This window comes from Archocentrus centrarchus, chromosome 15 (genome assembly GCF_007364275.1).
Source record: "Archocentrus centrarchus isolate MPI-CPG fArcCen1 chromosome 15, fArcCen1, whole genome shotgun sequence".
Taxonomy (NCBI): Eukaryota; Metazoa; Chordata; class Actinopteri; order Cichliformes; family Cichlidae; genus Archocentrus; species Archocentrus centrarchus.
Window position 1 is genome coordinate 10,747,250 of NC_044360.1, and position 26,279 is coordinate 10,773,528.

The 26,279-nt window shown below is 41.5% G+C and overlaps 2 protein-coding genes across 4 annotated transcripts in view; both read left to right on the plus strand.

Annotated features, from left to right (window-relative positions):
• The first annotated feature begins 570 nt into the window (after positions 1-570).
• On the plus strand, positions 571-12,413 carry tnfaip3 (tumor necrosis factor, alpha-induced protein 3). The gene is made up of 9 exons (XM_030748609.1): positions 571-831; positions 2,434-2,845; positions 6,693-6,883; positions 7,182-7,323; positions 7,742-7,912; positions 8,020-8,197; positions 8,369-9,360; positions 9,498-9,604; positions 9,738-12,413. Exons 2-9 carry the CDS (start codon positions 2,539-2,541, stop codon positions 10,011-10,013), a joined length of 2,364 nt encoding a protein of 787 aa, XP_030604469.1. The 5' UTR covers positions 571-831; positions 2,434-2,538; the 3' UTR covers positions 10,014-12,413.
• A 5,567-nt stretch (positions 12,414-17,980) lies between these two features.
• Positions 17,981-26,279, plus strand: part of sdccag8 (SHH signaling and ciliogenesis regulator sdccag8) — a 55,184-nt gene continuing 46,885 nt past the window's right edge. The window contains exons 1-7 of one of the 3 annotated variants that reach the window (XM_030748549.1): positions 17,981-18,117; positions 19,754-19,918; positions 20,640-20,725; positions 21,131-21,241; positions 21,338-21,463; positions 25,188-25,280; positions 25,552-25,616. In XM_030748549.1, coding sequence (XP_030604409.1) covers positions 19,867-19,918; positions 20,640-20,725; positions 21,131-21,241; positions 21,338-21,463; positions 25,188-25,280; positions 25,552-25,616 — 533 coding nt within the window. In that variant the 5' untranslated portion in view covers positions 17,981-18,117; positions 19,754-19,866. The other 2 variants (XM_030748546.1, XM_030748548.1) reach the window with 2 other exon arrangements.

A 26,279-nucleotide genomic window follows, 5' to 3' on the forward strand; every position in this document is an offset into this window, starting at 1 on the left:
CGTGGCAAAAGAAACAAAACTTCACTCCAACGTGCATGAACAGTGAATTGACTTACTAAAGCAGTGAATGAACCAGTGGGTCTCACATCTGCTTTTTTTAAATGTCTTTGAGCACAACATAAACCCCAGAGAACCAGAAAGTCTTTCTTTAGATTTACATCATTTCCTAATAGTTAAAACAAAACCACATTATTTTTGCAATAGCCATAGTCATCAAAGCTTAAATACGCATTTAAAGTCAGCTATTCAAATCTACCTCTTATCAGGTGATAAGCTTTTTTCGTTTTCTTTACTCATTTCCTGAGTCTGGCCTTATAGGAGGTTAATTATTTATTTTTTTAAGGCTGTCTCATGAAATAGGGTATGACGCGAACTGTCTGTCTCCCTCAGCGCTGCTCCTTTGTGCTCAGTAGGTGGGATATGCTTTTCAGTATTGAGTCAGACAGATAGAGACCCCCTGGTGGCAAAGAGCTGCAACTACAGTGGTTGTGTGTGTGAGTGTGTGTGTGTATCAGAGAGAGAGAGAGAGAGAGAGAGAGAGAGAGAGAGAGCGAGAGAGAGAGAGGAAAATGGGTGGACGGAAAGTCCCCGTGTGGAAATCCCCTTTGACTTGGACTTTTTCCTTGTTTTAAAAAAACTATCATTATCGTACGTGTGTATTCTTTTGAAAGGCTTCGCAGGCTGCGAGGGCTCCAAAATAGATCTGATACTGAAAGAAAGAGAAGGTTGAATGGCGCCGAGGACCGCTGCGGTGAGGCTGAGTGAAGTGGCTGAGAGAGGACTAGCCTGAGCATCCGGAAGGCTTTGTTATTACCCCGACATATTACACAGGTAAGACACCAGCCTTTCCTCCTTGTGCCTCCCCATGTGGACTAGTATTTCTTACCAGTTGGGTGAGACTTGGTGGGTAGACCACGTTTGGGCCTTGAGTAATGTATGGTCGTGTTTCTGGGGACATGGAGGAAGCTTGAAGCCTGCTCACGACAGTGGCTTTGACAGCCATTGTTTACAAAGACGTCACCCTCAAGCGGATAACCGGACATTTAAACAGCCGAATGTAACGTCTGTGCGGATACACTGTATCGATACCCGCGCTGTTAGACGTGATTGAACGCTACATTGTTCCAAAGGTAGTTGTCATTGGAATTACGTAAGCCTTTAACGTCAGCAAAGTCTCCTGTTATTGTGTTTTTGTGTAGCCAGCCATCCTAAACCGCAGCGCCTACCCGGGTGCTCGTGTCTGTCTGCCTTAAAGTGTGCCCGCTGTGACAGCTCGCCACACTAATGATTCGTGTCAACATGCTCCCTGACATCCAGATGTCTGTTGTCTGGTCCCTCATGTGACTGACTAGCCCTTTAGCATGGCCTAGTCTGTTGTTGCACCTGCTGCTGTTTGGGTAGTAAAGGCACAGAGGCCACTACGAGCTCGGTATTCAGGTGCTTGTGAACTAAAACAGCATCTACTGACTGACTGGCAGCTTGTGAAAGGCTGATAGAAGGATGTTGTTGGAAGTTTAAAAGTCAGCAAAACTCCAGGCCTACTTGCTGACCGACACTTTCTACTTCCTCTAAACTGCCAATGTCCCTTCACTGTGTTGAGCTGTAGGGTAAATATTCCTTTAAAACCTTCACTTTAGCAACCACTCCACTCTCCCACAATACTCCTGCTGTCAGCTTAGATTTGAACCTCAGTGCCTTTATACTTAAAAAGTATTAAAAGTGTTAGTTATTAAAAGAAAGCATCGAAGTTGTGGTCATTTTCGTAGACTTCAGATTCCTGACCCAAATTGGGAAACGTGGCTAAATTTAAGTTGCATTTTATTTAAGAAAAATGATCCTGCAGCTGCTTGCGTTCAAATAACTTCAGGCAGTGATCTAAACCCATGTTTGATTTTTAAAAAAAGAGAACTGTTTGTCTTCTTCCTGTATTGAGTACAGCATTTGTGTCCGTACTGAAAGCCTGCAATTTTTCTAATGATTCCCAGCATTTAATCGGAGACTTTATGCAGGCTGGTGAGGGAGGAGGCCTTGTGACCTTCCCATCAGCCTGGGAAGCCCTGGGTGGCCTTCGGTTAAAGTCTGGAAAGCACCAGTTTATTGTTGGAAGGCTTTGAGCTCAGTGGGACACTGGGAAACCCTGTTGAGGGAAACTCTCAAAACCCATCAAGACAAAAAGGAGAATTAAAAGAACAAACAAGAATACAAAGGGGTCTTTGTGTACTTTATTCAGTTGGTCCCAGCAGAATCTCCAGTAAAAAAGCACCATACAGCCTCCACACTGGAATGATCCTATGTGATGGGTAGTTTCCCAAACAAACTGTAAATTAAGTTGTGCCTTAAGTCTTAATTTATAAGGAAGGGGACTCTCCACTGAAAATTTCCCACCAATCCCTGCTGTGAAATAACATGTCCTCTCCGCTTCTCTCCATCCAGTTTCCACGTTGATCCGGCATCGCTGGTTGGTGCCTCCTCCTCCTCCTCCTCTCCTCCTTGCTCCTCTTCCTCCCCTCCTTCCATCCGCCTGGCCAGCCAGCTGCCATGTCGCAGGGTCAGAACTTCCTCCCCAAATTTCTGTTTGTCTCCAACCTGCTCAAGGCAGTGAAGATCCGACAGCGAGTGCCTAACGATGTGGTGAAGCCTACTGCCAGCAGTGGCCGCATGCACTACTTGCGGGGTATGCACCGTTACACGCTGGAGATGATCGCCATGAACCACTTCCCCCAGGCCTTCAGGGAGGTGGTGCAGGCCGCCATCCTGGACCGAGCCATGCAGGCCTCATTAGAGAAGGAGAAGAAACTCAACTGGTGTGGGGAGTTGAAGAAGATGGTGCCCTTACGCACCAATGGTAAGAACAATTATGCTGATGTTGAGGTACTGGAATCTGAAGACTACAGTAAACTGGATTTCTGTGGTGTTCTTACAAGTGGGTGAAGCTCCATGAAGCTGGGTTCATTTTGTTGAGGTTTAGGGAATGTTTTGGATTATTTGTTGTGTGGTCGTTGTGTATTTCAAGATCAGTAAGATCAGTGACCACAGAGCTGATGTTAAACCATTTCTCCTTAATTTTGGAAGCAAAACTTCTTGCGCTCAACACAGGATGTGTTTTGCTTTTGTTTCATTTTCTATGAGAGAGATAGTGAGCTCTTATGAGTCAAGGCTATTTGATATGCAGATTCTGAGATGTCATTACTCACAAGCAGGGTTACTGTAAATGACAACAATCGAGGGACGTGAGTTCCGCTTTCACATAGACTCATTTAGCAGCCCCCTTGGTCGTACTGTGCTGAGCTAAGTGTTTGACTTTAGACACCCCATTGCTAAGTCATGTTTTCTATTACGTGAATGTTGTAACACGGGAACATCCCAGGGCAGGCAAACATTTAGACAAGGGCCCGATTACTTCTGATCATAGGTCTGTACTGGGAAATTCTGGGTGTTATTTACTGTTGATGATGTTTCAGACCCGACTATTTCCACAGTTTTTCATTTACTGCATTCGGGGTATGTCCCCTCTTTTTCTGTGTAGGTGTGTGTTAGTGAATGTCAGTGGATCTTTAAAAAAACACACACATAGTTTTACCTTAAATTCCCCACCTGCCTGACTGGTGTGACTGGTGCATCTGTATTTGTGACGTTCTCTTACAGCTCATCAGACCTTGTTAAAGCAAATGTGTATGTCTCTGGTGGTCTTTCCATCTATATTGCAGTAGCTAAACACAGCTGCCGTTTATATCACATCTATTTTAAAATTGAGGGGGGGTCATTGAAGGGAATCATCAGCTCTACTGTTCACAACATAAGGAGGAAGCAGAAATCAGTTGCAATTGCAGGTTTATGTTAAACATGTGAGTTTCCAGAGGAAATAGTTTCTTTCTTTCTCATGTGAGAAATTCCTACATTGGTCATATCTCAGAATTGACTTTGAATAGTTACTGGATGGATGAGGAACTTGCTGGATGTATTATATCCTAAAGTACTTTTTTTAAATAGTGAAACTCTTTATGAGGGTCCCTGTCAATTCTGAAGTTAGTAATCACTAAAGGACTTACTGTAATTATCATCAACACATAATTCCCCCTCACAAAGACCCCTTAATTGATGACCAAAATGGATGACTTCTGCTGCCAGTAATCTGGCTGGAATTTCCTGGCTTGCGAAGATGATGTCATAAGGATGAGACAGAATTTAGAGCCGGAGTGTCTAACTCTGAAGGACCCAGACGTGACTTTGAGCAGAGGACGGACAACACACACACACACACACACACACAGAGGGCTGACTGACTGCTGCTGAGTCACTGGAGCTCAGCAGACACACACATACAGAAAGAAAACGTGAGAGAGAAGAAGTCTGTTCACTGACGTCCAGCGCTGTTTCCAGACATCTGTCTCCACATTGTCTCAGACCCAAATTTACCAGTGAACCCAAAATCCTTATCTCATTTTGTCTATGTAAAAGCACTAAAGATCCAAACCCCATAACTAATTTCCCCAAGCCCGACTTAATTACAAAGCAAGACTACAAAATATAACTGACCATCTGAAAAACAAAACAGACTCATAAAACTTCCTTTCCGCTGCAATTAAAATAACGGGGCCACATCCGTTTTCCTGCTCCATCCAACTTTTCCTCCAAGTAAAGAGATGCTTTAATAGAATTCAGTGTGTCTTCTGTCTTGAATGTCTCAGACACATCCGTGGGGTTTTCCCAAACAGCATCCCATGTCTGTCATGTGTCCCCATCAGGCAGGATTTGTTCAGCTACAATACACTAACTCTACATAGTTTAGTTGCTGGGAGGACACATACGCTGCTGCAGTGCTCTGCTTTATAAGTAAAGCTTTCTGGTTTCTTTTGTGGCATCCACATTATTTGTCCAAGTAAGATTACACAAGGAAAAACCTTACGGAGAGGTGAAGCATGAGTAAAGGATGAGCCAGTGAAATTTTTCCATATCACTTTCTTTAAATAGTGAAATGGGGAATTGTCGTCAGTGGATGTTGGGCTCTATGAGTGTTCTTCTAGTTTGGTAATAAATGTTCCAGTTATTTTCAGCGCAGAAGCAATAACTGTTGGGCCAGTCTCTCACAATAAGTTGCAGGTAAAGTGTGGGAAAGTGCAGCCCCGCTGGAAGCCCACTGTCGCAAACTTGTGCTATCACCTGGATGGTAACCAAATCAAGTTAAGTCTGGCTCTGCACTGGTGTGTTTTCAGGAAGTTCCCCAGCTTGCCACAGAGGAAGTATCTATATATAACCTGATGGGAGTAGCTGAATCTTTCATCTTTAGTTGTCAGACACCTCATTCTGTGGTCATAACTTTTTGTGTGCAAGAGGAAAGCGATTATGCATGTGGACATTTGTGCCAATTCATGTGTGCCTGCATGTCTGTTGGTCTCACTAAAAATCCTTGCATTTTATGTTTTTGCTGAGTGATGCAAGAGCCCTGAAATATAACATCTAGCTGGTTTGAAATAGAAAACTATTTCCCCCCACCCCACTTTAAATACAGGGAGATGTTCCTTCAGTTGAAAGAAAACAACTCTAGCTCACATTTCCTTCTTTGAGCCACACCACAAATAATGCTCACATCTTGGCCTATGTAACACTTGCATGAAAACACAACAAAACTTTAGGATCTTCTTTGTTAATAACTTTTCCTTAGCTGTTTCTTAAAATGACTTTTCCTGTGTAGAGAGGAGTTTTTGAAAATTTCAGTTCAACACAGCGATATTGTACAAAGAAAGGTGCAGATGCTTTAGATGTATGAGCTACTGCCAGGTAAATATTTGTGAAGAAAAAAAAAAAAAAAAGGACATACACATTACAGTTCATGTGTATATGCCTGTGCATGTGAGGGCACATGCTATCTCTGCTCATTAATCACAGCATTCATCGGGTGTTGATAGCAGTATTTAAAAAGATAACATTCCATCCGGTCCAAGTCACGCCTCTGTGGAAAGTACAGGACCAGCTGAGTAGCACTGATGAGTTGGGATCATAGGAGGGGAACAGGCACACATGCACACGCATGAAAAACAGAAGTTAGCACAGGGAAATTCCTGTGTTTAGTGTGGCAACAGGGTTTTTCAGAGCTACACACATTGACAAATATGGGCTTTGCTGTTTCACAATGAGAAAAAGACCCAGTGCCGCCAAAGGAGACTAAATAAAATTCCTGGATTTTTTAGCTGCTCACGCATTCACACATTCGCATTTTGAGCAACCAAGTCTTTAGCTCTGTGGGCACTTAGTGGAATATAGGTGAAGCTGCTTCTTTGACATGAAAAAAACAAAGTTCTAATTCTCTGAGTAGATTTAGATAGTAAAGGATTCATTTTATCAAAATGTGTTCAAGGGAAATTACTGGCCATTTTTTTATCAGTTTTGTCTGTAAGTGTGTGTGTGTACTGTTAGATGTATAAGGGTCATATAATAGGCAAAACACCAGATACTGTAACGACCGGCCCAGCGGCGTGGAAATCCCCAGACTTTAGTTACACTTGCGTGTGAGTCTCTGTGTGTGTACACACAGCAGTTGCCTGTTTTGTATGCTGTGTGCACATATCTTTTGTATGTATGTGTGTGCATGTGCCTATTCACAAAAGGAGAACTTTCTGTCCTGTGTACAAAATCAACCAGCCATAGTACCGAAAACCCATGTGTTTTCTTGCCTCCTCTGTGTGTCCCTGTAGGAGACGGGAACTGTTTGCTTCATGCAGCCTCTCAGTACATGCTGGGTGTTCAGGACACAGACCTGGTTCTTCGGAAAGCTCTCCATGGTGTTTTGAAAGAGACTGACACGGGCGTCTTCAAAGCTCGCTTCCAGGCAGAGCTGCTCCAATCCCAGGAGTTCACCCAGACTGGACTCCGATATACCACCATGGTATGAAGTTTCAACTAGACCCATTTTCCACTACTTTGCAGTGAGAAGACTGTGCAAACACATGCAGCCTATTTGCAAGTGACACAGTAATATTCAAATCTTTGTATGTGTCTTTTGATTCCTTACAGGCAACCCACAGATTAATAATCCTATTTTTAGTCTTTATGGCATAGTTCAAGCCAGATATGATAACCTCTCCCTCAATTCCCACCTACAAAATATTTTATGGAAAATTTTTGAACAAACTGAATCCAAAACACACACTTAATCTTAATTGCGTGTGCTTGTGCTGTTCCAGAACTGGGAGGATGAGTGGGAAAAGATCGTGAAGATGGCATCTCCGGTCTCCAGCAGCAATGGCCTCCAGTTTGACTCTTTGGAGGACATCCACATTTTCATCCTCTCCAACATTCTCCGGAGACCCATCATCGTCATTGCAGGTACTCATTTTTTTTATCATCTCAAAGAATGTTTGTTTGGCCTTGTTAGCCTTCGAAGATTCACTCGTTTTGTAAGAGCACGTCTGGTAATTGATAGAGGATATCACCAGCATTCCTCGCCATTTTCTGTGGGTTATTTTCAAATCTTTTTCAATTCTTAGTGCTTGATTATACTGTGCCACTTACTGTCTGTCTTAATGGAGAATATATAGTGGATATAGTGATTCATCAACTTCAAAGTAAATAAATATGCAGAAACATATTTTAAATCATATTTGGACAGGAGATTGTTCTAAAATTTTAAAATGACCACACATTGCTCAGTTTACTTCCACTCAAAATGGGTGCAATTCTATAAAAGTTGTTCATTGTCATATTGTTGGACAGTTATTAACTTATATTTTTGATCTTTCAACAGACCAGGTGGTCAGGAGTATGAAATCTGGCTCCTCTATCTCTCCTCTGAATGTGGGTGGGATTTATCTGCCTCTACACTGGCCGCCCACAGAGTGCTACAAATACCCAATAGTGCTCGGCTACGACTCCCAGCACTTTGCACCCCTCATCACCATCAAAGACAGTGGTCCAGGTACAAATCACAAAGAAACAGGTGTCATGTATTTGGCATGACAAAGGGAGAAAGTAAAACTCCTTCTCATGGTTTTGGTTCTGTGTATATTTAACTGAATTTCCCAGAGATTCGAGCAGTACCGCTGATCAACCCAAGGCGGAATAGCTTTGAGGAACTGAAGGTTCATTTTCTGATGGAGAAGGAGCAGCAGCAGAAGGAGAGGCTACTCAAAGAGTACCTGCACCTTGTGGAGATCCCTTTCAGATTGGGCCATGACATTACGCACATTATGAAAGCCGCAAGGTAATTGGGAGTTTATAAGCTGAACATTACAGCTCGTGATATAATAATGTTTCTGACTGATTATCAAAGTTAATTTAGTCCAAATACTTTTATTAGCTTTGAATTTCAAAGAAAATGTAAAAACAAAATAAAAGTGCAGCTGAGAACCACATGGTGTGTCTCTGTCCTAAGGTTGGATGAGGGCAACCTTCCTGAAGACATGAACCTGATGGAGGACTACTTACAACTTGTCAACCATGAGTACCAGCGCTGGCAAGAGGACAAGGAGCAGGCATGGGCTGCCCAGCCACAGCGCCCACCACCCTTCTCCGTCTCCCAGCTCTCCCTTATTGAGATCCGCTGTGCCACACCACGATGTACCTTCTATGTCTCTGTGGACACGCAGCCTCATTGCCATGAATGCTTTGAGAAGCGACAGGCCACTACTGGTGGAGGAGCAAGGATAGAAGGGGTAGTTCAGACTAAGGGAGGAGGTTTGCAAGGTGGGGTAGGAGTCATAGGGGCATCAGAGACTGAGGTGAGCTCCAGAGGGGCCAGAAGTAGCAGCCCCCCTTGCTCTTCATCTGGGAGAGTAGTGTTATCCAGTCCCCGCTCAGCCCCACCCACCGCTCCCAGCCTCAGCCTATACAGTGAAACCCATGCAATGAAGTGCAAGACACCCGGCTGCCTCTTCACCCTAAGTGTTGAGCATGATGGACTTTGTGAGCGCTGCTTCAACTCCAGGCAAAACCACGGACCCCCTGGAGTTGGAACAGCTGCTACAGGACTCCCGGGGCCCAATGGGCCTGTCGTTCCCCACCCAGCCCAGAGTTCTGGCTGGACCCAGTGGGGGGGCTGTGAGACCGAGACAGAGCGATGCAACATGTGTAGAAAGGAGGTGTTGAGGATATTCAATGGGCTGTGTCCACCCTGTATGCAGAGACAGCAGGATCCAGACAGGGGAGAGCCACAGCAGATCAACCCCAGGACTGAGGCCTCATCTTCAGCTTGGACCCAGGCCAGGGACACTGAGCGGCCATGCCTCACTCTAACCCCAGGGCACAACTCAGCCTGGCAGACCCCCCCGGGCCGGCATTGTAAAAGATCTGGCTGCCAGTTCTTTGGGACACCTGAGAAACTGGGTTTCTGCACTATTTGCTATGTAGACTATCAGACAAATCACCGTAAGTCCTAAAAAAAAAAAAGAAATATCAAAGCCTTATAGCTGTTTTAATAAATCCTCTTGTTTAACTGAATATCTGTTTATTGCTACTCAAATGTCATATGGTACATTGCTTATGTTGGCCACTGTCTCTTCCAGACCTGACTCCTCCTCCTGCGCAGAGCCGCCATGGTTTGGAGACAGGCATCCAGAATGCCTCACGAATTAACCAAGTGGCAAATCGCATGTCCCCACCTCCGGGCGTGGTAGGTTGCCATAGCTTCATAACTCCTTACACCTCACTGTGCTTCACCTTTGTCATCTATTCTTTTTTTTGTCTTATCCTTCTTTGCCAATTGACTTTTCCCTTTGCTTCCTCTCCCTTTCTCTGTACAAAAGCGTGACCGAGCACCCAAACCCAGATCTTCGCAGCAATCCCAGACCCAAACTCAGTGCCGGCGGAGTGGCTGCAGTAATGTGTCCCCGGGTTGCACAGACTTCTGCCCAGAGTGCCACACGCGTGGTCAGGGCAGAGAGGCAGGAAGACGGGTGCAGGCGCCCAAAGAGAAGTCGAAGCAGCGATGCCGGACGCAAGGCTGTGACCACTACGCCAACCAAGAGAAACAGGGCTACTGCAACGAGTGTGACCACTTCAAACAGATTTACCGCGGCTGACCACATTTAGCACCCATGCACATGACAACGATGACACATCGCTAGCACGCTAGAGCCGCCGCCCTGCTGTGGGCTCTCCATGCCAGTCAATGCACCTCTGATACTAACTAACCAACTAACTAACTTGCTAGTGACTAACTAGTTACCTTATGGCCTGAAAATCAAACCCCCCCATGTAGAATGTGAAGAGAGAGTGTGTGTATGTGGGGGGTGGGGGTGGGGGGTGGGGTTGAGTGTGTGTGTTTTCGCAGTAGACATGGCCTCCAGAATACCTCTTTGTGCAATTATTATCATCTGACGTGCTCTGCGCACTTACACGGTGAGAGGTTTGGCTACATGTCAGAGCAACTGACTTAACTCTTGTGTACAAAATGTATTTAGAGGTACGTAGTGAATCGTGCCGGACAAAATGATTGTATGTCGACATAACGAGAAGCATCTGACATTGCTTTCTAGACCACAGCCAAGGATTTATACCCCCCCCTCCTCCCCCCGTCTGTCTGTCTGTCTTAACCCATCTGTGTATCTGTCTGCCTGTCTGTCTAGCATTTGCTCTGATGAATGAGAGATGCAGTAGTTGGGTTTGCCCAACAGCAAATCTCTGAAAATAGCAAGCAGAAGCGAGCAAAACTGGGCCAAAGGAAAGCAAGCAAAGTGCTTGAAATTAAGTTACATGGCGTTTACCATTGTTTTGCTTAATTCTCCCAAACCACTCATTTATGTCCTCACAAACCAGACAAAGATTTTTCAAAAGGATTCTCTTGCAGTCAATATTGTAAAACGGTCAAAGATTGATTTTCTTCCATTAGCCAGACAATAGCAGGGTTAGTTTATATTTTGAGGCTAATTAACCTTATTATTGTTACATATCTGATGTAAATTCCTTGATATGGAAAGTTTAAAAAAAAAAAAAAAAACTAATCATAAACTGTGCAAGACAGACAGGGCTGGCCCCTGCTAGTTTTGGTGCTACATGTACAGAAATATAAGCCTCTCCATTGTAGCCAACATGCTGGTGGTTTCAGCGGACAGAAGGCAGAGAACACAGTAGAGACAGGACTCATTCTCTTTCAAAACCTCCTTTCCTTCCTCTTATTTCCCTTTTCTCTGAAACAAATCTGTTGCCTTGGACGTTGTTTTCCTGTTTACTTACCACTTAAGCACCTAGAAACACATAGACATGCACACACATATCTACACATGTATACACAAAATATTGTCAGTCCTATTAAAAGGGGATTGCCAACTATAAGGATAACTGAGAATATGAAGACAGGTGAAGTCCGGATAATTAGCTTACTACCATAATCACACACACACACACACACACACACACACACACACACACACACACACACACACACACACACACACACACACACACACAAAAACACATAAACATAGCTTTGTGAGATTGTATGCCTCCACCCCAGCCTGAGGTAATGCGTAGGTAAACAAACCTGTAAAGAAAAGCATTCCTCTCTGCTCCACCCTACTGGATGTGCCAAGGCATCAATTCCACAACTTCATAGAGCAATCCTGTTGCCTACTTTGGCTAATCTTGTTTATCTGAATGTGTTTGTGCTGCTTCTACAGCAGCACAGTATTGGGGCTGATCCTCGATAAGTTTTGCCTTTAAATAGTGATTGAAATTTTATGGACCAGAGGGGCCTGATCAGTGATTCTGGATCAGTGCTCCCACTTATAGAAAAATGCTTTTGTGAATATGGATCTTAGTCCATACCGTAGGACCTTCTAACCCGATGCCTCATCTTCAACATACTCACACACACAACACAGATAAATTGCACGCATGTGTGCATCTGGAGTACACAAAACTGACATTCCTCTTTTTTTTTCTTCTTCTTCTTTCTTTTTTTCTTTTTTTCTTTTTTTTTTTGAATTTTAAATGTATTTTGATATCTTTGGTTTTTTTTTCTGCCAAAAGAAAAAGAAAAAAAAAATGTGCCATCAATTGCCAAACAGTTGTTGTTACCTCCTTAAAAACGGCCAGCCTGGATCATTCTGAACTAACCAGAGTGCCACAGATTGACGTCTCCTGTTCTCTGTAATCACACACTTCAGCTAATCGAGATCTCATGCTGAAAACCCCCTAATGGACACCATCGTTCCACGAACATGTCTTTTATTCAGATATGATGAAATGTTTATCTACAGAGATGACCTCAAATGTGGTAGTAACTGGAACCTCATTCCTCTCTTATTTCAGCTGTTGGCCAGATATCAATCTGTGGCTCTAGTTAGAAAAGCATAGACAACCAGGCTCTTGGTCTGCCTTTTCATTCAACTGTATCTAAAGCTGTCGGGCCAGCCCACATGTTGCTGGCCTGGACGTAGATCTCTGTGTGCTTTAATCACCTCTAGACAAACCTTAATCACTTAAAGGCCAATTAGTGCTCAGCTCATCATAACCTCTTAACAAGGGGGACTGACTGAGTTTGACTGGGAGGAGATCACATAAGTTGCACATGACTTGTCTAAGCTGCTGAGGCATTTAGGAATGGTACTCCGACCTGTGTAGGGACATTCCAACAGTAGGAAGAGCATCGACTTAAGAGCAGAAGGTGTAACAAAACATGCAAATGGTGTGGAAGTTTCTTTGTGTGACTTTTTGACAATAGGGTATTGTATGAAAAAAGCCTGGTTTTATTTGTTAAGTATTTATTCATATCAAAATATCTGTATTGTGTGACTCGATAATTATTTATATGTCGTCCTGAAATGAATTATTTTTATTAAGAAATCTGAAATCTGACTAATGTCGTTCTTGGCTCTGTTGTTATTTTGTTTGTCTGTGTGTGTGCATGTATGCACTTGTGTGGCTATATTTTGACATCTTTAGTTTCTCCAATGTCCTATTTGAGGTTGAAATGTAGAATCTGGATTGTATCTGGATTTATTATGCTGGTTGAGATCATATTAAGGGGCTGCCTCATGTCAACAAGTGCAGTCTCCAGTAAGGGAGAAATTAATACAAGTTTTTGAAGCCACAACTTACTGATGTCCCCCAAATGCATCACATTCAGGCAAACATTAATCCTCTGAGGTCTAACCCATCATCAGTGATGACCCCAACCCTATCATTTTTTATACCCAACGTGAAAGTTCCATTGTTCATAGATAGAGAGGAAGCACAAATCCCTGGGCAGGTTTCATCAAGAAGGTCATCTGGTGTAAAAATATGTAGTTCCATCCACTGTGGTGATCCACTGTGAATAAAGGAGCAGCTGAAGGAAGCTACAGGAATGTAAAAGTTAGAGCTTTTTTTTTTTTTTCTTACTCCCTTTTAAAGACTGTTTTAATGTTATAGATTGAGTTAGGGTAAAAGTTTTGGCCAAACATACCTGTGTGTATGTGTGTGTGTGTGTGTGTATGTGTGTGTGTATCCCTCCCCCGACACACACAGAGTGGAGCAGGCGGCCGCTGCTTTAGGGGAAACAGCGGTTGGAGAGTATTTTTAGCGAAAATATGGGAAAAATTCATCCAAACTTGGCATCACACTTACTCAAGCAACACACGCAAAGCTTAAGGCAAAATGGATAAATGGTTGTCAAGATAGGCAAAGAAAAAAGAAAAGACAGACATAATTCTTCTCAACTTGTTATTAGAAACATTACAAATGTGTTTTGTTTTTGTTTTATTCTATTTTTTTTCCTTGTGGCTGGTTAGGAGGGCAGTTAAGAGTTTGCTTTCACTGTTATAGAATACAGTATATGAACACTATCGTGTGTCCTTGCCTGCACGCACTTGCACATGTAATATGCCTGTGTTCTCTGAGACTCAACCTTCTTCTTATTGCCTTTCTTTACTAAGTCGCGTATTGCTTAACACTGTTTCAGCAGAAAAGCACTTGCGCTCTGTTGGTACCAAATCATTCTCCAGTGTAGGAAGTACAGTGGGTGCTGCAAAAACCGGCAGATAAATGATTACTGAGGCCTGATTTAGATGTGGCAGAGTGCACCATTTTCCCATATGTCTAACTGGGTTAGCTGTTTGTTTTTTTTCCCCCTCTCTCCACCTTTGATGTTCTTTTTTCTTTTGTCAGTTATGCAGATTTCCATGCAAAGAAGCACAAATAATAAGGTTTTTTCCTTCTGTGCTTTTCTTTTTTTTTTTTTGGTCACTGTATGCTTATTTCCGGGTTATTTTAAGGCTGATGTGCTAAAAAAAAAAAGAAAGAAAGAAAAGAGAAAGAAAGAAAGGAACCCCTACTTTCATACAAGAAAACGTAGCTTACTCAGGAGGAGTGGGTCATACGGTGGGAGGGGGGAATTTGGAGTGAGGGGTGACATGGTTAATAGTTATATATAATAGGCCAGTGGTGACATTTAACAAACGTAGGACTGCAAGGTTTGTGCGTGGGGAGATTCACAGGCTGATGCGGTTTCCTGGAAATACCCCAACATGCAAACACTCTTGTAAAACAGTTTCTCTGACAAACAGACAAGCATTGTTTCACTTAAGGTGCCTCATGAATGTGGTGCAGCAGACTTTTCTATTCATATACAGAATATATAATTCTATGAGTTGCAGATTACAAGCGGCCTATTTTTATTGCCAGACATCTGTGAATAACTGATACTGACAGAGATGATTTAGGCCATATGAACAAGTTTGCAGTTAGGAAAATGTATGCAAGAGCATACATAAGCCATTCAAACTGTAACGTACCAGAGCCAATAAATTCCTAACTTTATAAAATTAGTATTTAGGACAAGGACTAACATGACTAAACGCTGTATAGCTCCAGGCTGCTAGGCTTGATTAACTTGTCAAGTAACCCAGGGGCAAAAATGTGTTGTTGTGTCCCTTTTAACCCTGCAGCAACAGCAGCTTCTTCAGTTTAATTCAAAATGGCTGCAGAAGCACTCTGTGCTGTAGTGAAAAAGGTGAAGCATTAGCAGAACTTCCTTAAACAGGCAATGAAAGAGGAGCTCTGGTACACTTGGGAGTTTGGTGACCTTCCAGGTTTCCCCGGTTGGTAATCCAGACTTTATTAAGAGGATATCAAACTCTCAAATGTGTAAACACAAGGGTTACACAAGAAAGGTTTTCATCTTGATGTTCTTGGTATTTGTGCATGATGCTCTGGTTTACGCAGGGAAAAAAAGCAGCAGCCCAAACTCTGTGTTTAAGCTGTCATCAGTAAACTGTGAATGAAAAATGTCAAACCAAGATCACGGCACAATGTGCGTTCATGAATGAATCTGGCAAACTGACTCACTGCCTCTTCTTTGAAAACCGAGATGTCGCAAAAATCAAAAGTACAGCCGAAGCTCATTCAGCAGGAAGTTATCTGCTGTTGTGCAATAGGAAGAGGGTGTATCCATGGTTACCTTTGTCTGACCCTTTTGTAAGCAGCGAACAAAAGGCACACCCATCAACCCGTACAGTATCATATAAACACGCACCAACTAAGTGCGTTTTTCTTTTCTTTTTTTTTTTCAAACTCCCAAGTGTTGCGATTTTCCTGGAAACTGAGGCAGGATTTAAGTTTAGGTTATAGAGGGAGTTGAAATACGCAGAATATAGTGTGCTTGATTTGCACTGTCTTGTGAGTCTTTGATTGTTAATGACATTCTCAGGCTCTTCACACAAACCATTAAAATTATAATTTATATAGAATCTAAGGTATAATTTGTACATGCAGCATAAAATATGATTTATCCCTCTTTATCTGGCATTTATAAGCAGAAAAAAAAGAACATGAAATTGTTTGCAACACAGATAAAGGAACACTTAAAGTGTTTGCGCATGTATTTGTTAACTATATACGGTCTTTGAAAGTAAATAAATAATTTACCCTTAAAATATCGCAGCTGTGATTATTATTATTATTACTTTTATTTTACCAGGAAGTGCCATTGAGATCACAATCTCTGCCAGCAGACCTGGTCAAGGTGGCAGCCATGCAAACTCAGAACATCTCAAAAAGGCTACAAATACAACATAAAATATAAAATCCACAAAAACCCCATAACATAAAACATTAGAACATTAAGTGGCTTCTCAAAACATCCACAAGTCTCTTTCACTGCATTCCTTATTAATGCTTTCAAATTCACCAGTAGATAGAGGCGTGTTTAAATTCAGATCTTTCTGTAAATTATTCCATATCCAAGGTGCTCAGTAAGAAAATGCTGTTTCCCCCAGATCTGTCAGAACTGTAGGTACAAAACAAAGCAACCATTTAGAGGAGCATAGCTGGTCACAGAGAAGGGTGCAGAGATCCCAACACCTCTCAGTATATATTGAGAGGTGTCAGGATCTGCTGTTTATCCTGTTTATAAATGTGTTTCATCCTCATAGCTCCCCTAACCTGCCTGGTAAACAGTATCTTAACATAAAAAAATCCTGAGACCTAGATTTGCTCATTTAGATTTCTTCTGTGGCTTTCAGCCACATCTCATAACTTTCATTAGTGAATAGACTTTTAGTTTGCTGTAAACAGTCAAGTAAATTGTGATTATTAACAAAAATATTAAAACCAAATATAATATGTGCTGCATTCATATTTCCTATCTATTAAAATACTTAATATGATTACAAATGCCTCACAGACAAATGCAGTAAAGGACACCTAAAAATGGCCTTATCTTGGTTTACAGTTAAATTAGAGTATCTTATACACTATTTATTTTAATACAGGAGGTAACAGTGTTACAGATTTACATCTGTGAAACGTTCACAATTTCATAACCAGATGTCCTGCTGTTTTATAAACGTAGTTCCAAGTGATCCAACAAGCAATCACACAGTTGTTCCTCGGAATCAGTAATCCTATCATAGTGTACAAGTATGTGTATACTTGTAGGAGTGCTTGACAGTGAGTCACTGGAGTGTCTGATAGGAGGCAATGATAGGAGATGTGAAAGTAACAAGCAGCAGATCACTGCCAAACACCATGCAGAAACTCATTAACACTGTAGTTTCAGGACTCTTAACTTACCTGAAATTGATTTTAGCTGAACATAAAATTCTGCACTAAGCTGTTTTAGTTGTTTATATTTTCATCTACATCACAGTCGGCAGCAGTAATTTTCCCACAGAGATAATTATAATTAAAAGTTTTATTTTGTCAAATCTAACAAAGTTAGATATGTACTTAGTCACATGTATGTATTTTTCTAAAACTGCAGTAAAGGATTTTTTAACTAGTAGACAGCTCTAAATTTTTTGTGTAAACCGAGGCAGCTCAGGAGGTAGAGTGAGTTATCTGTTAATTGGAAGGTCAGTGGTTTGATCCCTGGCCTCTAGTCTGCGTATTAAAGTAACCTGGGCAGCAAGATACTGAACACTAAGTTACCAATGATGCAACGATGGGAGTGTGAGTGTGTAAATGTTGTTTAGGCATAGAAAAAGGTGAATGAGGCTTGTAGTACTAAAGTGCTTTGAGTGCTCAAATAGAGTAGAAAGGTGCTACCAGTCCATTTATTATTTAAAACTGAGAAATGCCCAAATGGACACATGCAAATAACTTAACTTGTACTACTTAAAAATATAGTGTACTACTACTATTTCCTATTTATAAATAATAAGGAAGGTAGCTTAACATTAAATGTTGCCTACTTGCTTTGATTAAAACACATTTCTAATTTTGTGATGTTTTTTGTAACATTGTAAACATGTAAGAGAAATTGTTTTTGTTCACAAATACTGTGGATTATTTATTTAAAACCTAGAATCAAAATCCAGTACTTTTTAAAAAAACTATGTATAATTATGCAACTTAAGGTTTATAACATATTCAGGAGGTTATTTGCAAAAAATATTACTATAATTATTAATATAGTCAATTCATAATGATTAATTAAAAGTCATAAGTTGTTATATTACTTAAACATGTATTAAATGTATTAAAATGAACATTTTTGTAGTCTCCCATCCGCGTAGCATAAAACTGACTACAAAAAACAACTACAATTCCCAGCATCTACTTGTGTTTACGGAAGCGTGACCCATAACCTGATGGCTGCCTCGATTTGGTTTCAGGGTACAAGCTGACTTGATTCTTCGCAGGGGCGGTGACATACAGACTAAGATTCGCTACACCGAAACGGGAACTCTGTTCTCGGGGTATAAAGTAAGCACACCCTCATCGGGATTTGATGACCGTTACGTCGTGCTCGCTATGATGGTTGTTGTTGTGGTTGCTGTGCATAGCCTAGCATGTTTCCTTACTATAACAGTGTGATTTAACGACGGTTATACATCCATGAAACCGACAGACTCGGAAGAAGATGAAGCAGAGCAGCCGTGCACTAGGCAAAAGGAGCTGAGGCGTATGTTAATGTTTTATGGTGCTACATTTGCTAACCTGTTTGAATGAGCAGCTCAAGAGATAGTCGTTAGATGGTTCGCTAGCTCACACAGTAAGATAAAGCTGACTCGGTCTCTGAAAGTTGTACTGTTAGAGCCTATTAGAACATTACATATACATAGAAGTTTACTTACTTGCATTATCTCAAGAGGCATGTTGCGAAAAAATAGCAATTGTTAATGTGGGAATAGGTCAGGTAAAAGGCACATCACCGCCACCTGTTGCTGCTGCAGCAGCAGATGAGGACTCTTCACTAAACACAAGTGCAGTCTTAAGACAAGAGAAAACAAAAGCTGAAAAGAAAATGAAGTCTCAAATTCCGAATCCAGGCCCCTCTATACACACACACACACACACACACACACACAAAAACCTAACGGTGTTTGAACACTAATGAAGTTATATTTCATTTGTGAGTATTAGAATATGACAGTATTAGAAAACTGTTGTGACACAGAAGGATTCATATGTAGAAGATGAGTCTGGCATCAAATTGCAGGAAAAAAAAATGAGACCTTTCATATGCTATAACCTGTCATATGCTATAACCTTGTCACATACAGTAATATGTCCCTTGAAAGTTTGCCACAAATGCACATTTTGAAATCCTCTCCCCTGAATATAATTCAGGAGATTTAATTGGTGCAGATTTGTTCCTGAAACTATGATATGTCGCATATGCTCAAAGTTGGTTATAGAGAAATTTGTGTTGAATAAATCAAGATTTTTTCTTAATTAATTAGTTTTTTAACAGAACCTGAATGTGTTTTTCAGCTATGAACATTTAATCTGGATCTCTCTTGTACTTGTAAATTAAAAAGTGCAATGGAATCTCTAAATCTTTAATTTTAGGACGCTATCCTAGCTAGATTGAGACGAAACTGGAGAAATAACTTTATTTATAAATAACTTTATTTTAGCCACAAATTGGCCGAAGGAAAATGAACTTGAGATTTGTAAACTTTTTTTATGCAAGTGCCACCTACCTTTGTGTACTTGGCCAGAAGTTGTATGCTGTATAGACATGACTTTATTTTAATCTACTTATTTTGTTGTATGCTGTTGAAACACTTTAAAGTGCCTGAACATGCATGAGCTGTGCTGCACAACTAGGGTTTGATTGATTGATTAATTGATTTCATCTGTAGGCTGTTTTCTTGATGACCTGATTAATTTGTGATTTATAAACTGCCTTTAAACAAATCCTAAGGCATTGTTAGCCCAAAAGGTCAAAACCTAAAGATATTCTGTATGCTATCAGAGAAGAAGACTAATCAAACCAGATGATGCACACATTTACACATCTTTTGTTTAAGTAAGTTCAACTGAACTTAGTTCTTATGGATCAAAGAAATTATATACTGTATTACATTGGTGTCTATGTGTATGCTCAATTCAGAGCGGGCCAACCAGAGCATCCAGCAGCTGAGCAGTGCACTGCAGCAGCTGGACCCGGATGAAGAGCAGGCGGAGGAGGTCAGAGGTGGCAGTGAAGACCGCTTCACCACCACCATGGCCGAAGAGGACAAGGCTGCATGGAGCCAAAAGTCACAGAGTGAAGCAGGTGACTCAGTGACTACCCAGAAAGTCAGTTCTGTTCATCTGAATGCAGCGTTTTCAGTGGGAGACACATTTCATCACCGATCAGAGTGACTTCTTCAGTCTCAGTTGACTGCAGGTTTTCCCAACCTTAGAAACAGTACAGTTGCCTAATGATGGAAATTAGCACCATTGCCTAACAATGAGCCACGAGCTCAGTTTCATGATTGTTAATATGCAAACTGTCATTACCATTGATCGATGGCTGTGAGTATTATGCACAGAGCATTGAGGAAAGGCTGCAATCACAGCATTTTAAGATAGTGAAAGATGCACACTTAGGCCCCCTCCTCTGTTTAGAGATGACCTCCTTGACTCCCTGCTCATCATATCCCTCTTTGATTCGATGTTCTTCATCTTTCCTGGCCATTGTTTCTTTGGGGATGGTGTTCGCTTGGAAACTGATCTCATGGCTATCTCATTGTTAGGCAATGGTGCTAAATTATGCAATTCTACTGTTTATCCAGTTGGGAAACCTGCAGTCAGCTGAGACTGAAGGACTTGCTTGGGTGAGTGATGAAATGTTTCTGCATCAAGACTTAATGATTAGTTGTGATGTGGTTGTCTGGCAGAGACTCTTATAGTGAACCACTGGGAGATTTCCTTTCACAGTCTTTTTTAGACAAGTTTTAATGAAGTGTTTATGTGTGCGTGCATACTCATTTTTGTGTCTTTTGGCTTTGTAGTTAATCAGCTGAAGAGCCTTCTGCTTAAGCAGGGCAGAGAAATTCCCACAGCTCTCTCCCCGTCTAAGAAACAGTCTCCATCCAAGGTAGAATGAGCAGTTTTGCATGGTTAAACATTTAAGTGCATTAGAGCTGATAAAGGTCTGCTGCAGAGCTCTCTCTCAGAATAGGATCCATTCTCCATACTTGAATGTAGTAGCAGTATCAAGCTTTTACTAGTTCACTAAAACTAAATTAAAAACTAAAAATAGGATGTGAAAACTAAGTGAAATTATATTGTGTGCTTACGAAACAAATTGAAATAAAAAAAAAAACCTGAAACGTCCTTAGTTTTAGTCTTTAGTCATTTCAGTAAGCACCAGGGAGTCTTGGTGTGTATGTTTATTGAGGCAGAGATGTCTACATGACATGAAGTGTTATGTAATAACTATTGAGAACTTGTTAAAAATCAGTCACTGACAAAAATTGTTTTTTTTTAACTCCCCTGTGAGAGAGTGCAGCAGGAGGGGAAGTCCAGTTTACCTGCCTTTCAGGATTTGGTTCCAGTGTTTCACAAGTCAGAATACATTCAACATCTAGAAGCTGAGGTCAAATTCTGTAAGGTCTGTGCGCACAAATGTACAAGTGTGTGCATCCCTCATTACTAATGTGCCGATCTGAATGAGTGTTAACTGGTTTCTGTGTTTGTGTGACTTCAGGAGGAGCTGGAGGGAATGAAACAGCGGATTAGAGTAGTGGTGGTGGAAAATGAGAAGTTGCATTCAGAACTGAAAGCCAGAGCTGTGGATGAGTCTCTGAAAGATTACACGATCCGAAACTCCATGGTAAGTTTTGCACGTATGAAAATCATTGGTTTGATTTTTGTGTTTGTGAAAATGTGGGTGATGTATGTAAAAGTGAGGGCACATATGGCACACGGCTCAAAAAAATGTAAAGAAAACACATCAGATGTAATGTGTTAGGAATGAAGGGATAACACATTGTTTGATGGTTCAAAGATGCCCAAAAATCAAAGTGAAAAAATGATGCATCAGGCTAGTCAATTTTACTGCAATTTTATTGCAGCAACTCAAAATGGTACTCAGTAGTTTGTATGGCTTCCATGTGCTTGTATGCATCCCAGACAATGTCGGGGCATGCTCCTAATGAGACGACAGCATCTTGTATGATCTCCCAGATCTGGACCAGGGCATCACTGAGCTCCCGGACAGTCTGAGGTGCAACCTGGTGGTGTTGGGTGGAGCAAAACATATTGTCCCAGAATTGTTTTTATTGTCAGATTTCAAAAATTGGATTTATGTCAGGTGAGCTTGGGGGGCAGTCAGGAACTGCATGCGTACTCTCGCCATATGAGGCCCGGGCATTGTCATACACCAGGAGGAACCCAATACCCACAGGGTGCTGTTGCCTAGCCTGTAGAGGTCTGTGTGTCCCTCCATGAACGTGCCTCCACTGACCCACCACCAAACCAGATGTGCTGAATGATGTCACAGGCCGCATAACGTTCTCCACAGTTTCTCCTGACTCTTTCACGTCTGTCACATGTGGTCAGGGTGAACCTGCTCTCATCTGTGAAAAGCACAGGACACCAGTGGTGGACCTGTCAATTCTGGTATTTTATGGCAAATGCCAGTCAGGCTCCACAGTGCTGGGCAGTGAGCATAGGGGACACTAGAGGAAGTCTGTTTCTGATTGTTTGGTCAGAAACATTCACACCAGTGGCATGCTGGAGGTCATTTTGTAGGGCTCTGGTAGTGCTCACCCTGTTCCTCCTTGCACAAAGAAGCAGATACCAGTCCTGCTGATGGGTCAAGGACATTCAGCCCTGTCCAGCTCACTTAAAGTAACTTGCCTGTCTCCTGGAATCTCCTCCATGACTGCACTAAGAGACACAGCAGATTTGGTATGTATTGATGTGCTATCCTGGAGGAGTTGGAGTACCTGTGCAACCTCTGTCGGGTCCAGGTATCACCTCATGCTACCAGCAGTGACACTGATGCTAGCCAAATGTAAAGCTAGCGAAAAAAGGGTCAGGAGACGAGAGAAAAATGTCAGTGGCCTCCAGCTGTAAAACCATTCCTGCTTTGGGGTTGTCTTTGTTCCCCCTCTAGTGCACCAGTTGGTAATTTCATTAACAAGATAAGTTTAATTGTCTTGATGCTATACTCTGATAAAAACGCGTTCCTTTAATTTTTTTGAGCAGCATACAAACATAATAGTGTTTAAATAAAAGATGTTATAAGAAAGACTGACATTGCCTTATTGCTCAGTCACACTGAAGTAAAAATAGGTCAGCAACCTCCTTGCAACTAGATAGTTTGGACATGTGCAGACAAGGGATAATGAATATAGTGGACATAGGATGCTGAATATGGAGCTGCCAGGTAGGAGGAAAAGAGGAAGAGGAAAGATTCATGGATTACTGATGGAGGACATGCACAGGGTTGGTGTGACAGAGGAGGATGCTAGGGATAGAGTGAGATGGTGGCAGATGAGCCGCTGTGGAGCCCCCTAAAGGCAGCAGCTGAAAGAAGGAAGAAATGTGTAAAAAAAAAAAAAAAAAAAAAAAAACTAGGAAAAATCAGTGGTTGCATTGAATTTTTGTGATGTTGGAGACAGATTGCAAGTACAGTGCCTTGCGAAAGTATTCGGCCTCCTTGAACTTTTCAACCTTTTGCCACATTTCAGGCTTCAAACATAAAGATATAAAATTTTAATTTTTTGTGAAGAATCAACAACAAGTGGGACACAATCGTGAAGTGGAATGAAATTTATTGGATGTGTCAAACTTTTTTAACAAATAAAAAACTGAAAAGTGGGGCGTGCAATATTATTCGGCTCCCTTGCTTTAATACTTTGTAGCGCCACCTTTTGCTGCAACTATAGCTGCAAGTGTCTTGGGGTATGTCTCTATCAGTTTTGCACATCGAGAGACTGAAATTCTTGCCGATTCTTCCTCACAAAACAGCTCGAGCTCAGTGAGGTTGGATGGAGAGCGTTTGTGAACAGCAGTCTTCAGCTCTTCCCACAGATTCTCGATTGGATTCAGGTCTGGACTTTGACTTGGCCATTCCAACACCTGGATACGTTTATTTGTGAACCATTCCATTGTAGATTTGGCTTTATGTTTTGGATCATTGTCTTGTTGGAAGATAAATCTCCATCCCAGTCTCAGGTCTCTTGCAGACTCCAACAGGTTTTCTTCCAGAATGGTCCTGTATTTGGCCCCATCCATCTTCCCATCAATTTCGACCATCTTCCCTGTCCCTGCTGACGAAAAGCAGGGACAGGGACAGGTGCTGCCACTACCATGTTTGACAGTGGGGATGGTGTGTTCAGGGTGATGAGCTGTGTTGCTTTTACGCCAAACATATCGTTTTGCATTGTGGCCAAACAGTTTGATTTTGGTTTCATCTGACCAGAGCACCTTCTTCCACATGTTTGGTGTGTCTCCCAGGTGGCTTGTGGCAAACTTTAAACGAGACTTTTTATGGATATCTTTGAGAAATGGCTTTCTTCTTGCCACTCTTCTATAAAGGCCAGATTTGTGCAGTGTATGACTAATTGTTGTCCTATGGACAGACTCTCCCACCTCAGCTGTAGATCTCTGCAGTTCATCCAGAGTGATCATGGGCCTCTTGGCTGCATCTCTGATCAGTCGTCTCCTTGTTTGAGATGAAAGTTTAGAGGGACGGCCGGGTCTTGGTATATTTGCAGTGGTCTGATACTCCTTCCATTTCAATATGATTGCTTGCACAGTGCTCCTTGAGATGTTTAAAGCTTGGGAAATCTTTTTGTATCCAAATCCGGCTTTGAACTTCTCCACAACAGTATCTCGGACCTGCCTGGTGTGTTCCTTGGTCTTCATGATGCTCTCTGCGCTTTGACCAGAACCCTGAGACTATCACAGAGCAGGTGCATTTATACGGAGACTTCATTACACACAGGTGGATTCTATTTATCATCATCAGTCATTTGGGACAACATTGGATCATTCAGAGATCCTCACTGAACTTCTGGAGTGAGTTTGCTACACTGAAAGTAAAGGGGCCGAATAATATTGCACGCCCCACTTTTCAGTTTTTTATTTGTTAAAAAAGTTTGACACATCCAATAAATTTCATTCCACTTCACGATTGTGTCCCACTTGTTGTTGATTCTTCACAAAAAATTAAAATTTCATCTTTATGTTTGAAGCCTGAAATGTGGCAAAAGGTTGAAAAGTTCAAGGGGGCCGAATACTTTCGCAAGGCACTGTAGGTGCAATGACCACTTTCCATCGCAAGGTGATTACACAGGTTGTTTTGTGGGAGGCAACCTGTCTCCCAACAACCACGGCCTGACTCAGACTGACTGCAGCCTCTCTGACAGGTTAGCGAAAGTTTGCAGATAGTTGCTAACATATAAATGCAGACAGACTTAATTTTTTTTGTTAAGTAGTGTAAAGTACCCATATTTTTACTGTTCAACAGATTTAAGTTGAGGATCAAAAGAGCATCTTTCAAATTAAAGATCACGATGAAAAACCTGTTCTGATGTTTTCCTCAGATGAATGAAACTATTGCCAACAGCCACATAGCCTCCATTAGAGACCACAGTGTGCTACAGAAAGAAGAACACAACACATGGAAAAATGAGCTGGTAGGAAAGATGAATCTCTTCTCCTTCGCCTCAGCCGTCATCAGAGAATAATACACAATGGTTCCAGATTATATTATCAATTTGTGTTTTCTGCACTCTTTTGCTAATTTCCCCAAGTGAAACTCTAAAGATGAGAACATGAATGCCTTTATTTAAAAATACATTTATATATGAAAGTGTTGCAAAAATCATAATAGCACCCCATTATGTTTAATTGCATCCAGTTTACTGTTGTGTTCCAAAGTTAGGTTCAAATGTTTGTGCTCACCAGGAAAAACTGAAAGTGATCTACCAGGCCCAGATGGAAAGCTTGGAGGCGCAGGTCATCGCTCTCAGGTTAGTTCTTTGTAACCAGTGACTGTGGCATCAAAAGAGCAATACTCATCTGGGTCATTCATTGAAGAAAAGATCAGTTCCTCCCACCTGACACCCTCAGAGTCTGCAGATTTTTTTGTTTAGTCACTTGAGTGTTTTTAATGACACCCTGGAAAATTTTGCCTTTGTATTTTTTGTTTCTTTTTTCTAAGTTATAAGCCCTCAGACTACAGAGGAGTAGGTCAAAATAAAATGCTCTTTTTATTTATTTATTTTTTTTCCCCCAGCATTTTTGAGGTCGTCATAAAATTTTCAGGGCTGAGAAAGACATTTAAGCTCTATTTAAAACTACAACCAGATCAACTTTACACCCACTCAGTGTCAGACTGCATAACAGAATTTTTTGTTCTGCATGAGTTTTTCAATAACCACCTTTGAGCATCACTATATATATAGTTTCAGTAGCCAAATTGCACCAATTTACTGTCTATGATGCAGTGTAACAGAAACAACCGTTTCCAATCTGATTGTTTTATCTGTCTTCTGATTATTCACTGGAGAAAACTTGAAAAAGTGCATACTGGGTAAACTTTCATGGGTCATGTGGGATAGGTTGGGGTCAAAGCAAGTCATTGCATACCTACATTTTGACACAAGCTCATCTTCTATCACTGAGTCCTTCTG

Coding starts and splice junctions, on each gene's coding strand:
- tnfaip3 (XM_030748609.1), top strand. CDS start 2,539: ATGTCGCAGGGTCAGAACTTCCTCCCCAAATTTCTGTTTGTCTCCAAC. Junction 7,324..7,741: donor ACCCATCATCGTCATTGCAG/GTACTCATTTTT, acceptor ATCTTTCAACAG/ACCAGGTGGTCAGGAGTATG. Junction 9,361..9,497: donor AGACTATCAGACAAATCACC/GTAAGTCCTAAA, acceptor TGTCTCTTCCAG/ACCTGACTCCTCCTCCTGCG.